This window comes from Aythya marila, assembly GCF_965140915.1.
Source record: "Aythya marila genome assembly, chromosome: 4".
Taxonomy (NCBI): Eukaryota; Metazoa; Chordata; class Aves; order Anseriformes; family Anatidae; genus Aythya; species Aythya marila.
The window spans coordinates 28,754,311-28,770,975 of NC_139045.1; the positions used below are offsets into that span (position 1 = coordinate 28,754,311).

The window sequence follows — 16,665 nt, forward strand, 5'->3', positions numbered from 1 at the left end:
AAGTGCCCCATGATCAAAAAACCCAAGATTTCTGCGTTGGCACCAGCCCCGGAGCCACGTGTTTAACAGGTGGGCTTTCCGTGTCCTCTCTGAACCCCTCCCTGCCACCATAGGGATGGACGAAAACACCACCTGCACTCCCGCTCCATCCACTAACCGACCCAGTCCCCTAAAGTCCCTTTTGATAGCCTTGAGGCTTCCCTCTTCGATGTTATCACTGCCCGCCTGGACTATCAAAAGGGGGTAATAGTCAGAGGGGCGTACCAGGTTAGGAAGCTTCCTGGCAACGTCCCTGACCCTGGCCCCAGGGAGACAGCAGACTTCCCTACGGGTAGGGTCAGGCCGACAAATAGGGCCCTCTGTTCCCCTAAGAATCGAGTCACCAACAACAATAACCCTCCTGTCTTTCTTGGTGGAGGCAGTCCTGAGGCGCAGAGTCGACCTCCTCGCCCCAGGCATCCTCCTGGGAACATTTGCTACCTCTTCCTCACACACCGGCCTCTCAATCTCTAGGGCCTCAAACCTGTTGTGTAAGGGCACCTGGGAAGGTGGGGCCGGAAGGAGAGAGCATCGCCTGCGATGTCGAGCAGGGACCTGTTTCCATTCCTCCTCAGCTCCCAGATCCCCTCCCTCTGCCCGACCGGGACAGGGCGGGGGGTCCGCCCCCATTTGAGGAGTCTCACCTCGGCACCTCCCCTTGAGGCCCTGCAGGGAGTTACTCCAGAAGTCTATCTCCCGCTCACACTCCCTGATGGCCCTCAACCTCTCCACCTCCTTCTTGAGCTCCGCCACCATGCAGACCAGGTCATCCACCTGCTCGCACCTCACACACGCAGATTCTCTGCCTCCCGCCGATGGCAGCAACAGGCTCAGACACTCCTTGCATCCGGTGACCTGAACTGCGGCATTTTTTAACGGGTAGTCGGTCTGCGTGTGTACCGACTTTCTGGAGAGCGCGCCGTGCCTGGTGGCGACCATTATCGCCTAGTTACAGCTGTTGTTAACGAGGTGTTGTTTGTGTGTAGGGGGAGCGCTCTGCCCTTCCTGCGCGAACTGCCGCGCTAACTGCCGCGCCACTCCCTTCTGACGCGCCACGCCCTGTTTGCCCGCCCTGGTCGCCGTGCTCCTGGTCGCTCACGCTCCCTAGAGGCTGCTTTTGAACGGCCGGGGAGGGGGCGCTGCTGGCTCCGCCTACGCCTCGTCAGCCTCCCTCACGAGGGCTGCCGGGTCCTGGCGGCTCCCTCAAGTAGGCTCGATGCCGGAAAAAATTAGCCCTGCCTGGCCCGATCCCCCGCTCCGCTGCAGAACGCGTCTGCCCCGGAGCCGATCGCCTCGGCAAATGGCCACTCATTTTCAGATAAAAATCATTCATCTGCTTTCCAGGGTACATTTATGCTCATTAAGTCTATGTCTAGGTTCTTGTTTTTAGAAGAATGACCTTACATTTGGCTCTGTGAAATCATAGATCCTTTCCCTGAAAACATCTAACCATGTGATCCATTTCATTCCATATGCTGCACTGTCCTTCTCTTCATTATTATTCACCTCACCAGTATATACCATCTGTCTTTATTTATTTATTTTTAAATTATCAAAAAGAATTGGGATGAATTTTTGGATCTTCAAAATCCCACTGGATTCTTTCAGCATAAATGATTCCTTAGTGACACCTATTATTCAGGTTTTGCAATTACTGACATTTTTATTTATTCAATATGTGCATTATTGGTATTGCACAATATTATTATTTTCTTCTTGTAATGATATAGAGTGTGAAATTAAAATTACATTCAAGAAGCTTTTATGTTTAGCAAGGTACCTTTGTAAATTAAATCCCTAACATAAGTGAAACAAAATGAAAATGTTTTGAAATGAAAAATTTTGCTGTATTTCTTAGAATGTGGTGTTAAAAAAACTATGTTGGGACAGCATTTAGAAATATAAAAAATATTCAGTCTTCACTTGTGAATTCTACTGTTTATTTCTTGAACTGCTACTGATAATTTTTCTTGCCCTGTTTGATTTTTTTTTTTTTTGTGCTGTCATTTTATGTCCCACCTTATGGAATCTTACTGATAAGTGAACATTTATTAAAAGGTAATGTCAACAAGAAAAAGATGGTGAGTTAGGGACTCCTGAGAGCAGGCAGTTTGGTTCTGCTGATTTTAAAATACTTGGCGCTAACCTAAGTTCCTAAACACGTTTTTTGTTTGCTAATACCTCAGTAAGTAGTAAGCTTTGCTCTGCTAATGTCTCATGTAGGTTGCAATTTCAAATGACAGTCAATCTTATCAAACTACAGTTTCAGACTGAAATGAGTAATTCCAATTTCTCTTTTCGAAATCCAAATCCCAACATGTTAATGTAATGTAATGCTCTGTAATATATCTCTTGTGATAGAAGGAGAAAAAAAAAAACAACCAATCAACCAAAACTCGTCAAGATGCATTTTGGTTTTAATCAGAGAGTTAGTTGATCTGATCATCCTGATCACCTGTGGAGCCAGGAAATGGCTGGATCTGCCACAGGAGAATTCCTATAAGGCAAGAATTAGAACTACGCTCTTAGCAGCAAATGACAGTTAAATAAGACCAATCATGATATGAAATCACTTCTTCACCTTTTAAAATATGTCCTTATGGATATATTGGAGGGGATCTATATATTGATCAAAACTGAGTGAAGTTTCCAAAAAAATCCCCGAAGTGTATTGCTAATGTAAACATAATTGTATATAAACCAATCTCATATCTGTAATCAAAATGATGGTCTTGCTAGAGATGAGACTTAAATGCCAGAAAAAAAACATAGCCATCTATAGTATAATTATTGGAAATATCTCAAATATTCTGGCTAATCTTTTAAGGAATTTTTGTTATTAATAATTATTTTATACTGTTACTGTTATTTTAAAAATATAAATGTTATTTTAAAAATAAAATTGAACAATTATTAAATGAAAAGTATCACGATACAGTTTTTAGCTCAAAGGACAGAACCTAATATTCAATTAAACCACAATACAGTACAGTGTTAAAGGTAAGTGTTGGTGGGCTGCAACAACACGTTTTATTATACCACAAGGTGTAAGGTTTAATCCCAACTGAATCTAATGGGAATACTTGTTTTTAACAACTTCAGACTAGCTTTTATAGGAGGAAAAAAAAAGTAAAGACACGGTGCTTCTCACCAGAAATGTTTTGTTTTCATGAACCAGCTGTGATTTTAAGCACATTCTGTAGCTTGAAAGCTCAAAGATTTTTCACAGTGAAGTTCTCAACACACACTGCTGTATCTTTAGTACTGCTTGTTTGGGAAAAAAAAGTAACAATGGACTTAGTTATTAATTTTTCCCATTTTGTCCTTTATGTAGCAGCTGTAAGATCTACACAATTTCATTTATTTTTTAATTCAGTTTGATGTAAACCTAATAAACAGGCTGTTAAAGGATGAGAAAAGTAGCTAGTGCCAATGTTCAGGTAGCATAGCATGCATCTTTCATTAATAATAACTAAAGGTGTTTTCATGGCAATTTTTCTTATCTGTAAGAATGGTTTTCATGCTTTCTAATGTGTTAGCAAGGTTATTGTATTTTATAATGCTTTTAAATTAATGTTTGTGTCCTTTTTTCACTGTGATTCTCCTTTTGTTCTCTTTCATGTTTAGAAATTTTCTATTTACATGAATAATAACTGAATCTATTCCTTTCTATTCCTGCTGAATCCTTTGCAGAGCAACTGAAACATAAAAGCCTCTGTATTCCTTGCTTTTCAGAAGCTATCATATAATAATACAAATATAATGGTTTTGCAGGTTTTGGGGGGGAGACATATAGAGGGCTGGAGGAGTAATTATTTTATAAATGAATGAACCATATTCACTTTCATTTTTCCATGTCTGGTATGAAACTTGAAACTGTGCAGCCATTAGGAGGAGCTGCATTAGGTTTGGTTCTTTCAGTTATGTGAAAATGTTTTTTTATACATACACCATGTAAAATTAAAATTCTAAATATTTAAGATAATAAATAAATCTTCAGAATTCTTTGGATATAGCCCAGGTAGACATCTACAGCACATGCAGACTTAAAATCTAATTGGTGCATCGCTTAAAGAACATTTCTCTGGGTGAAGTTCATTTGAGTTAAACTCTAGTAGCTGTTAATTATGATCTGTTTACAAAGTGGATGTGCCCCCATAGAGAAACAGGGGTCTTTTCAGGTCAACTACTTCTATAACAGGTCCTTGAGAAGATAATAGGCTTCTCAAAAGCCTCTAAGAATCTGATACAATTAGTAGGGTAATCAGAGTTTATTTTAGTTAATTTTGAAAATGTCTTAATTGTTTTTTGTGGTTAGGAATTACTCAGAAGAAAAAGACATTGTGCCGTGTATACTTGGGAAATTATTCTCTCATGGATATTTGAACGTTCCTTAATCAGCATTCATATACGTCTCAAGTAAAATCATCTTTATCATTCAGAGTGTCTTTATAGTGTTTCTGTCTAGCCACATTATATATGTTCTCTACGCATTCTAAAAACTTTTGGTTAATCTCAGCGAGTCTGTCCTAAAGGTATTAACTTTTAAAACAGCAATAAATAATTACAAAGTATCTGGACATTCCTGACTTTACACAGTTGCAGTTCATTGCCCCACAGCAACCTTAAAATGATCTATTAAATGATTATTAGAAACAATTAATTATACCAGAGAATTCTAAAAGCTCAAATGTAATTTCATGGTTATAATTTTCTTGTCAGGTAATAAAACGGGATGAGCTTGGCAAGGATCTGTCTGACTGCTCTCTGTTCGATTTGCTGAAATACGATGATTATAATAGTGACAAGCACCTAGGTCTGGAAGAATTCTATAGAGCTTTTCGTAAGTACAAAGATTAGCCTATTCTTCTTTCAGTTTTTTCTATTTCTTGCTTTATCTTTCTAAAATGGTATTTTTTTTATTTTTAGATTTTGATACATCAAGAGGCTGTACTTAAACAATGGGTATAATTTAGCAGTCATGATACTGTAGAGAACTCCTTAGCAGAAATCAATAAGAGATCCATTAGTGTCCTGATTTCTGAGGTATTTTGGTAATGGAGAATTCGTAGATAATCTTTCTCAACGCCAACATGCATTGAAAAATCTGTGTTGTGCACAAGTGAAAACTAGTGCAGTCAGAACATTGCTATAGCACTGAAAAAGGTAGAACACATCCCTGTACCCTTTCTTTATAACTGATGATAAAACCATTTCTGATGAACCCAGCAACAAATGCACTACTTCAATTCGGTGCTCTCAGTCTTCGCAGGACTCCCAGAGAGGTACAGATTTGTGGTGTAGTTTTGCCGGGTGCTTGTTCTTTGCCACTTTGACTGAGACAAATTAATACAGTACATATGGATACCTTAACGAAGCCACTGGAGTATAGGTCAATGTGATAGTGCGTAGAAGAGAGAATTAAGATGATTTGTAGTCCAACATTCATTTCTCTATATAAAGCTTTTTAACAGATTGTCCATGTATTCATAACATGGTTTGAAAATTAAACCTCAAAAAGTTTCCAGTTCATTGTGTGCCCAATAGCCAAAGGAATGTGGAATACCATTAGTATCTGTAATTATGGCACAACAAATACTCTTTCAGTAAAGCTAAAAAATTAGCTCTAGTTACTGCATTTGGTCTTGAGAGAGTTTGATTTTAGTCCTTCCAATCTACGTCAAAAGTATTAACAAAAATTACATATTGCTGTAAAAGCATACAAAGTGAAACAAAATTAAAACAAATTAAATGATAGCTATCTGGTCAAGCTGAACCCAAGCACTCCACACAAGCCAAGCCAAACACAAAGTGACCGTGACAGCTCCAGTCCATAGGTGTGGTTGCTGTTATCTGTCACTAGCAATGGCAAGCCTCTATCAGAATACAGAGAATTACTATCGGTGGGAAATAGATCCATGTAAGGAAGGATAGGTAAGAAGCACTCGCATCACATCTTCCACCATTAAAGCACCTCCTCAATTAAAAATCAAACTTAAGAATTAAACATGTCCATTTTCTTTAATAAAACAACTTAGGAATGTTGAAAAGATTTATTTCAACAAAAACTGTTTTTGTTTTGTTTTGTTTTGTTTTGTTTTGTTTTTCCAGAATTTTCTTTTGGTATTTAAATATTTTAACATCATAGCCCAAAATTATGATTTCAGGTATTATAATTATTAAGTGATAATTTTGTACAGTATGGGAATGATGATTTTTGACCAGCTCTGACACTTTCAAACATGTAGAAAAAGCAATCTAAATAATCCAAATATGAAGGATTTTTTAAGTACTTCTCATGACTATATCTTGATTAGAATTGAGCAATAGTATTAGAAGGGGATAATTTTTGAAAATAATATGGTTTTATTTTTTAGTTGAGTAAAAGAAATCTGATATCCTAAATAGAAAATGCTTGAATTGTTAATTTTTTGACCTCTTACACAGTCCTGTCCCTTGAGCTGATAGCATATTTCTCTCTAGTTTTTAATTCTTCTGTCTTCACCTTTTAAATCTACATTTAGATCCTAATTTCAGTGCAATACCTGATACTCCCAGTAGATAATGCCTCTTTAAATATTAGCAGTAGTGTGGTGGGTCTGAAAACTGTTAACTCTTATCATCCTCACTAAAGGTTGTCTATGCTGGACAACAAGTTATTGAGATTTGTTTACGCTGAAGGAAAAAAAAAAAAAGTGTAATACTGGTGAAATGGATACAGATCAAAACTGCTGTGCGGAATTCGGTTGTTTTTTGTTGTTGTTGTTTTCCCCCTTCTTTATATATAACTTTAATGAGTTGCTTGTAAGCATGAAAAGGGAGTGAAAGAAAGAGAAGAGAAAGGAAGGAGTTCTAATGTCTTGCTTGTTAAGACAGAGTTAAATGAGCATAGAAATACTAGGTCATAAAGGAGGAGGCATGGTATTGGTCACAGCCCCACAGTTTGTGGTAATTTCCCAAGGATGCTTTGGGAGCCTGTCTGTACCTAAAGCAGCTAAAACATAAAACATATCATAGGCATCAACATATACTCTTAAGATATATATTTTAATGGGGTGAAGATTAAACAGCTCTTATTTTCTAAATGTAAGTGTTAATTGACCTCCCCTACCAAGTACAGGAGTAGGATACACAAAAGAATATTTCAAGAAATCCAGAAAGCTGGAAGAGGGTTGAGAGGGATAGGGATATTTGAGTCATCAGCTTGAGCCTGAAAAGGGGATAGTAATAATCAAGCACACCATGTGTGTTTCTAGCTGTGATTTTAAGTGACATTTAAAACACTTGGATAGGATTTTGAACACGGGTAGGATTAAAAGCTATTGTCACAATGCTGTGAACAACCGGCTCCCTTGAAGTTGTTTCTTTTTTAAAGGATTAGGCAATAACACTTCATTTAAATATGAATGCCTATCAGTGGGATTAATTATCAGTGCTGTCTCATAAGCATTTGCAGGTAGGATTTTTTTTTAAATTGTCTCACTTAAATAGGATTATGACTGTCATCTAAAGACTGTAAAATGAGAATCAAATGTGATTGTAAATTGTACTGCTTTAGTAAGAGTTCCCCACAGACAACAGAAACTACTTTTATTTTATTTTTTTCCTGTTCTGGTAGAAAATAAGCCACCTTAAGGGCAAAGATTAATCATCAACTGTATATGTAATCATTAACACATTAACATAAGTGTATATTTATGCATACGTATACATACTAGCATATATTCTGTGAATTACTTTTGACCATCACATTTTATCTAACAAAATGAGTTCAAAATCAAGAGGGCTACCTGATGCAAAAAGTTGTAAGCAGTGGAATGAAAATTCCCTTTTTTCCTTTGAAAGGTCAGATGCTAAGGCAGTAACAACAAAGAAGAAGGCTTGCTTTGGGGGTTTGCACCAAGTCCCAGTTTGTAAAATGCTATGAGAATATGAATACGCTTACTGGCTTGTGTAGTGTTTAACGTACTAGCAAGACTGTGATATGGCTTTTGTGGTTTTGGCTGTTTTCACATATATCATGAGTTTGTTTTTGGTGCTATGGCAGATATCTACTAGATATCTGCCTAACAGATGTGATAACAGTTCCAGTAGATCAATAGTACCTGTAGAAAGGATTTTTTTTTTCTAAGGTAAAATGGAAAGTTTAGACCTAGCTAGGCTGTATAAACATGGGACTGAAGAAATTGGTCTGAACATATGGGTCAGTCCTCCACTGCCCTAGCCACATCATATAAAAATCTATCCCAACAGTGATCTGGCTCCATCTTAGTGTTTTGATTTGCTTGTTTGTTTTCCTTCCCCAGCCAGCCCTAAGCTAAAGGATTTTCTGTAAGAGAATGTGTTTTTAGACAGGGAAGAGTGTATTTAACTTTGTCATAAAGGGTGGCTGAAAGCATAAGATGATAGAGCCAAACAAAAGGTAGAAGTATGGAATACAGATTCTTGAAAGCTTTTTCTTCTGTAAATTTACCATCTCAACCAATGCACATCCTTAGTTTTTCAAGGATTTTCTTACTTTATGTAATATGTTCTATGGTATCAAGGTAATACTGTGTTTGCTGTAAATACAGTCTCTGTTTGTCTTCTAGTACTCTTTTCTAAAATAAATCATCTTATATATTTTTCTTTTATATATTAAAAAATATATAGAAATATAATATATTTCTATATATTTTGTTTTTAGAAATAAAGTACCTTCTAAAATGAAATTTCAAAGTAGGTACTTTGGGTGGCCCTTGTGGTGGCTTGCAAAATCTTGAGGAATACCAGAAGCAAGTAAATAGTAAAAAATTATTCTGCTTGATCACTCAGTAGATGCAGATATATATGTAGGCACTTCTCTTTGTGTTCACAATAGCAAGAATGGTGGTAATTTAGATACTTATGAATAGGACTGATTGAATACAACAAATACAAATAACAAGTTTATGGTAAATAATAGAACTAAATGCTTGAACAATTCACGTCCTGCATAAATTGAAGAAAACTGTTCTTCAGAATATTTTTCTATTGTTAATTTAGAACTATTTTGATGTTATCTTATGCTTAAAAAGGGGCCATGAAAATAAATACCGAGGACTTACTTGAGTGTGAACATAACCACTGGATGTAAAATATATATATATATATATGTATATATATATATAAAATAAATAAAATAAAGGAAATTACCTGAAACAAAATATGACCTAATTTATTATCTCATCCTAGCTTTTAGGAGAAAATGTGAGACCAGTGCCCAATATGATTGTCAAATCTAGGGCTATGTTGCATCTTCAGTCATGTGGAAGGGCATGAAGCAGAGTCACCACAAAGAAAGGGCTTGTTATGATTAGTTAATGCTTAGTTGTTATCAGACAGATTCTCCTGCAAAATGCCTCTAAGACACCACTGCTTTCACTTCTAGTTCAATTTGTCAACTGCAGTTATTACAGACAAACATTCTAAAATCCTTTTTTGAAATGCATATCTCTTTCCAAAGAAAAATAGACCACAATTAACCCCCCCCCCCCCCCCCCCCCAAATCTAAATATAAAATCTATACTGAGTTATTCATTGAAATAAATGAGTCTTCCCATTGGCTTCTGTAAGTTATCCTCAAGCCCACAGATCCTGATTCAAAAAATGCCTATTGGATTTATACTTCGAATGATTTCAGTATGAGGTCCCAAATATTGTATGTAATATGAAACTTGAGACAGAACTTTGCAACTATGATGAGTCCTCAATAGTAAAGCACGTTAACAAATAGTGGAATAAAGAGCTTCTGAGGAAGGAAGAGGTATTATTCTGTCTCCTGCTATCATTAATTCCTGCTCAGCAACAAGTAGTGTGTATCAGATTGTTCCAGAGAGTATGATATTTCAGCACTAACCTCTGAAAATACCAGTTAGCATCATACTGAGTAGAAGATATTGGACTTAGCAGCAGTATTTTTCTGCTCAACATAATCTATCTTTTAAATTCCTAGCTGTTCTATATGTGTTTTCAGTCTAGAGATTGTCAGCTGGAAAAGAATACCACCTCTTGTATTGAGTGGGCAGAATTAAAGATGATAATTTCAAACAAGTACATTTTTATGGCATTAAATGCTGTTTCAAGGTGTGAAGTACTGTGTGCATGAAACTTTTCACGTGCCACTAAGTTATAATCAATTCATTTTGATGTGCGATGAGCTTCCTCAGTAAAACTGTTGCAGGGGGAGGGAGCTTAAAAAAAAAAAAAAAGGAAAGAAAGAAAAGAAAAAGCTCACTCTGAGTGGAACAGACCTGTTTCCTTTTTTTTTTTTTTTTGAATTCTTTAATCAAAGTTTTTATGGAAATGAAGAGCTGTAATTCCATTTAAAAACACATTTCATCACCCCAAATGATTCTTTGTAAGTGTGCAAGATTCTTATTTCTAATCAATTTATATTTCTAAGTCACTTTCATATGCGCCTACTCTGCTTATATGTGTTAAGATCCAGAGCTCGAGAAGCCTTATTGAAAGGTTTGAGGTGCCTTGAGAATGGGTGCTTTGAACCACTGCTGATGGTGGACCTAGCTGTGGGGATCTCTTCAGAGCCCCCATCTCAAGTGCGCCTTGTGATTTGCCTCAAAGTCATATACTATGGTGCAGTGTTACTTCTCTCTCTAAGTTTCTTCCAACATATACACAAAACACGGCCTGTGTTGCACATTCGTTTGATGCAGCCTTACCAAAACTGTCATGTTTTACAGATACTGTATCTCTGTAAACTATAATAGTTTTATATGGTACTATCAATCCACAGGACTTTATAAGCAGAAACATTTATGATAAAGTTGATATTAGAAATTTATTTATCGCAAGGGTCTTGTTTTGCCCGTCATAGTTTCTACAATTCTCTTCACAACTGCTGAAGTGTGTTTATTTGTTTGTTTCTTTATATTTATTATTATATTTTCCCTTAAATGTTGCTATTTGACAATGTAGAAGTCCTCTGGGAATTACTGAGTTGTTGGTACATTTTTGCCCCTTAAATTCTGTATCAAAGTAGGAAATGGACAAATGTTTTTTAATGTACCTTCTTTATAATATGCATTCTAAACATTTGATAACAATTAATAGTATAGCGCAGCTAAAAATTTTTATTCTTTTAAAATTTTGCCTGATTTCTGCTTTTTTCTGGATAAGGAAAAAAAAATGAAAGATTTTATCAGTGTACTGCCAAATCAGATACTGTACATGTTTCTCATGAAGTTTAAATAAAGTGTGGTATTCATCATTTTCTGTAGCCGTACTAGTGTTTCTCTCAGGCTGCAGAATGTTTGTACTGACCTAGGTGACGTAAGAAACAGGTGAGATGTATTAAAATGAATTAGTCCCATTGTAGTGTGAATAAGCTGTTATTTTATGAACTGAGTTGCATAGAAACAGAATACTAATACAGTTATTCATGACATCACAATACTAAATAAATGATATGTACTTTTGTAAATCTAGCTGTAAATAGCTGTTTGTGTTGAGTTTCAGTATTGCTGTAGCTATTGTCTTTATGTTTCTAATTCAGAGAGAATATTTTCATCTTTGCAAGGCAGTATCCCTGTAAGGGATCTTGTCCCTGTTAGGATCTGACTGATCCAATATCCACAAACACCTTTAGATATTGTAAGAAACATTACAAGACACGTTTAAAATAATACTTTATAATCATAGTCACCTTTATTAATATTTATTAAAGGAAGCATTTTTTTCTCCAAAACAGGGGCCGGGAGATGGAGGAGAGAAAATGCTTCCAGGGTTTTACCCACAAGGGGTAATCACTTTATTAAAGGAGGCGATCACTAGATTATCACTAGCAAGAACATTAAGTATCTACTTCAAAGCAAAATTACACTTCTGGAACTATTATGAATATTAATAGGCTCATAAAACATTATTTATTAAGAAAGCCTCTTTAGCATTTCTTGTTTTCTTTGCACTCAGGAAATTATCTACTTATCTAGATTTCATATTTAAAATTTGTCACCAGTTTCAACCTAGAGTAGCTGGCTGTAAATAGTTGATCAATAATAAATATATATTTAAACAAAAATTCATCGATTTATTTCTTTGGAGGACTTTTTGAGATTCTTTGTGTTGTGTCGTTTTATGCTTCATGCAAGGCTGAGTTTGCTGGTTGTTCTTAAGTAGCGAGCACTAGTGCTCACTTTAGGAAATTATTATGAAGTAACTTTGTCTCCAAATTTGGTAGATGTTCTCGCTTTTTACTTCCTGGGCTATTATGAAGTCCAAAGGAACAACTTTCCTGAGAAGAGACTCTTAAGGTTTTTGTTTCATTGTTTGTTTTTTATAACTTATCTACTCTGCTGATTTTCTTTGGTTCTATTCACACATATGGGTAAATAAAGACGTTATTACAGTCAGAAGATGATTGTAAAAGTGTTTTAGTAATCCCTGGGATATTTGGATTTCTTAAGCATATCTGACATTTACGCAATAAAAAGGAATCTGAATGCATATTATTGCACCTAGATTGTATGAAAGTACATTGGAAATCCTGTAAATGGGGTTAATAAAAAGAAATATCCAGTTTTGCAAAGCTTGTGAGCTTGGCTGTTGATGTTAGTGTTATAGAAAAGTGCATTACAGTATATTGAGAAAGTTTTTTTTTTTGATTGAATGCCCTCAAATATCCATTACATACAAAAAGGACAACATAGCTGAAAAAGATATCTCCATTGCAAAGATACATATATTGGAGAAGAAACTATCTGAGTTCATTCCATTTTTCATACAGAATTAGGTTCTGAAAAAGTGTTCATGTTTCCGGAAATGTCATTACTAACTTCATTTCTGAAACATAATAGCACAATTTGAAGTTTTACTATAGTATTCTTCCATAGCTTTAGAGTATTGTTTTTTTTTTTTCTCTTTAAAGTTATGCTTCCGTAGTGTATTGTCATACGTTGTTATGCAGTTTACTGCTGCAGTAAGACACTCTTCGACGCAGTAAGACACACTTTGTGGCCAGCTGAAATAAACAGTGAATGGGATATTTGAATTTAAATATGTTATAGAAAACTTCAAATAAAATGTGGATACAATTAATTCTCATTATGTATATTGGCAATATTTTATATTTGAAATTTAAAAAGTGATTTAGATTAGTATCTTAGAATAAATGTTTCAATAAATATTTAAAGTTTACTATCTAATTTTTCCGATTTTTAAGAGTCTTAGTAATCTAATTTGAACTGTTGCTAGTACACGTTAGCTAATGTCAGTTATTTTAGTACATTTACAAGGTGTTTGGGTAAAAGAGATCTGGCAAATAGTGTTTTGGTCTGTATGAAGTTAAGGAACGTGGTACCCCAGAATTTAAACTGTGTAACTCCATATTAATATAGGCCATGGTATGGCAGAGTGTGGTGGGGGAAGAATCATCAAGTCTGTCTAAGCTGGTTTTATAGCGTCAGATAATTGTATTCTAACATATGATGTTTCTTGCTCCTCAACGTTTCTGGCTTTGAAACTGCTCAGAAACAAACATCTCATAATTTCATATAATGATTATTTATATATTCGTTATAGAGGTATGTGCAAGCAAAATTCAGTAGGAGCATTTAGGTACATGAAGGCTGTGTATATTTGATGAAATTGTATATCCCATTAACTCTGCTGCCTGTGATTGCTCGAGTCCTTACTTAGTTGTATGGCTGTTATGTTTCATATACAGGCTTAAAATGTGTGTGCAATTATCCAAACGTATTTGAGACACTTGGGATAAAAAAGGGGTGGGGCAGGGGCTGGGGAGAAGAAAGGTAAACTTGTTTTTTACCAAAGCAAGTAAGGAAACAGACTAACGAGATATGCCTGTGGCTGTATTGTATCCCCAGTTTACTGTCAGTTAAGTCAGTAGATTCTAAAAGCAGTTTTCTAAACAGATCATTCTTTTAGATGATCAAATCCTATGTTTAAGATTTGGTTAGCGAGTGATTTATATGTGAATTGAAATTTTGGCCAAAGTGGAAAAAAAAGGCACCGTTCAAAGGCTGTGAAGCTACAAGCAGAGGTATACATATCGCAGTATTATATGCGATGTAATAAAAAGATGCAAAACCGTGTAAGCCTACTGGGAGGGAGGGCGCTTCTTTATGTAGTTATTTAACGTAAGAATTGGGAAAATGATTGCATAAGATGGAAGGGATCCAAATAATTCATCTGGTTGCCACTCTTCCATGAATAAATGATTGGAGAAAGTGTCATTTCTAAAAATTTGTTTTGCTTTACAATAATAATTCTTCTCAACCTAGACATGTATTTGTTGAAGAGAATAGTTAAAGTGTTTTAAAACTTGCTGAACACTCTATTTAAGAAATATTTGATGCTAAACAAAGATTAATGTTTTGTTTGTGCTTATGAAGTGCTGAGTTAATATCCATAAGTAACAACATACCCATAACAACAACTTCTGAGTTACAACAAAGATCCATCTAATCCGGTATCTCTTAGTCTGTTTAGGGAAGATAACAAAGAAAAATCATGTAAGATTCTTCTAATATACTTTCTCATCTCTACTGATTTTTGTTTTGGAGACTGATTAATATCTCTTGGTGGATGCCTCATTCATAAATTTGATTGCATTTTGGAACCATGTGAAACTAGCATCTACAACATTGTGTTTCAGAGATTTTCACAGTTTAATCACTTCTAGCTAGAGTAAGTATGTTTTTTTGTTTGTTTGTTTGCTTGTTGTGCACACTTTCTGTTAAGTTTGTTTAGTTCTTCTGTGACAAGAACTTCTTCAATTGTTTTGTATTCTCAGTCTCCAAGACACTGATTTTTTGAAGCTCCTGACATATTTTTAGTCATCTCTTTTCCATTCTGAAAAATTTCAGACATTTAATAGCTGCTTGTATGGAAGGCTTCCTACACCTTTAATCATTCTAGTTTCTCTGTGTTTTTTCTTTGTTTGTTTCATGTTTTACTGCAATTTTTAATTACACTCCCCTTCCACACCCCATCTCCTTTATCCACCTGAGGAAACAACTAAAAGCAAAGAGAGTCAGCATAGATTTGTACAGGGGGCATAGTAATATTTTTCTGTTTGGGTACCAATCTTTGCATAATAATTCCTTTTATTGTCATATTGTCAGAATTGAGTAGGTGTTTTCATAGAACTACCAATTAAATTCTCAAGGTCTCTTACCTAAGCGATAATAACTAGTTTAGAGCCAATCTCTGTGTAAACAAGGTTGGTCTTTTTTTTTCCCTGCATTCAGTACTTTGAATACTGAATTGGATATATTGAATTTGGCACGCTGGTATCATAAGTAAGGTGTTTATGCAAATTTTTGTTTCATACCAAACTGTCTGATTATATGTTCTCCAAAAACATTATCTTAGAAATCTTTCACTTAGTTTATTACCCCTTCTCCTGAATCATGTTCAACATGATTTCCAGTGGAGATCCAGGTGGAATTCCGTAGATGATTTTTCTTCACGAAAGATCTACAAACAGAATTCTTCAATGGAGAAATAAAAGAAGATTAACTTCTCAGCCCATTACAAGATCTGATGCACATTGTGAAATGGTAGATCAGAAGGAGGTAGAGTGGTATGCAAGACTGAAGAGCTAAGAACCCTATCTGAATCCAGTTTGTCTTTAGATTGTTCTTCAAGCTTTGTGCTGATCTTATATGCATAGCATATTGTTTATTTTGAGGAAACATAGAAGATACTCAAAGCCAAGGCAGAAATACAGAGTCCCTCTTTTTCTCAGAATGTGCCACTGTATTCAACACAACATTGTGTCCTTTGCATGGATGATTACTCTTAACAGGATTAAAAGTGTACTCAGGTAATAACAAAAATTAGTGGCCTCTGTACAATCAGGTAATATAGCCTACCTTGAGTTCTGGTTTCTTTTATTTTCCCTTTACACATAAATCACATCAGTCAATTGATAGATTTTCCGGAATCTGTTTCATACTACCTCCATCTGTGCTTTTTCCACATTATAGGTTTCTGTGAGGAGTAGCCTCATAACTCTACTTCCCAGATTTCAGGGAACTGTTGAATAACAGCTACATGGCCCTCCTCTACTTGCAGAGGAAATATAGTAGTACTGTTAAGCTTCAGAATTTTTAACTCCCCTTTGTATTTCAGGTAATTTGACCCTGAATTACTATCTTAGGGTATTGTCCTGTCATTCTCCTGACAGAACTGGAAAAAGAGACAATTGTTTGCAAAGTTGAGCTATTACAAAACTCTGGATAAGTCCAGAGATCTTGAATACTTTGAAATTCTATCACCACTTTGGAAATAAGCTTTGAAATTTCAGAGTAAAATGGAACTACACAGTAAATAAAATTGGCAAATTATTATATTTATAAACAGAAATCTTCATGCATAAAACCGTGAGTTACCAAGGTTGTCAACTCCTCTCTTGAAAATTCCCATTTCATTATTGATTAGTTCCAGAAATACTTGGTAGATTGAACTGTTGCATTTTAAATGTTTCATTAGAGGTAATTGCAAGTATGCAGTATTGATGTTCAGCATCTGTGTTTGCAGTGAACATAAGGAGCATTAAAGTTGGATCTATACTAGTAAAATTACTTGAAAATATTTATGCTAACTCTTAGCATTTAAATAAAA

General features: G+C 35.5%; 1 protein-coding gene across 1 annotated transcript in view; it reads left to right on the plus strand.

The window, feature by feature from the left end:
* The window catches only part of FSTL5 (follistatin like 5), a gene marked incomplete at its 3' end in the record, with an annotated part of 350,355 nt that overhangs the window by 235,485 nt on the left and 98,205 nt on the right, over positions 1 to 16,665 (plus strand). The window contains exon 6 of the mRNA XM_082758605.1: positions 4,762 to 4,882. Within this exon, the coding sequence (XP_082614731.1) occupies positions 4,762 to 4,882 (121 nt within the window). The remainder of the gene's footprint in view (positions 1 to 4,761; positions 4,883 to 16,665) is intronic.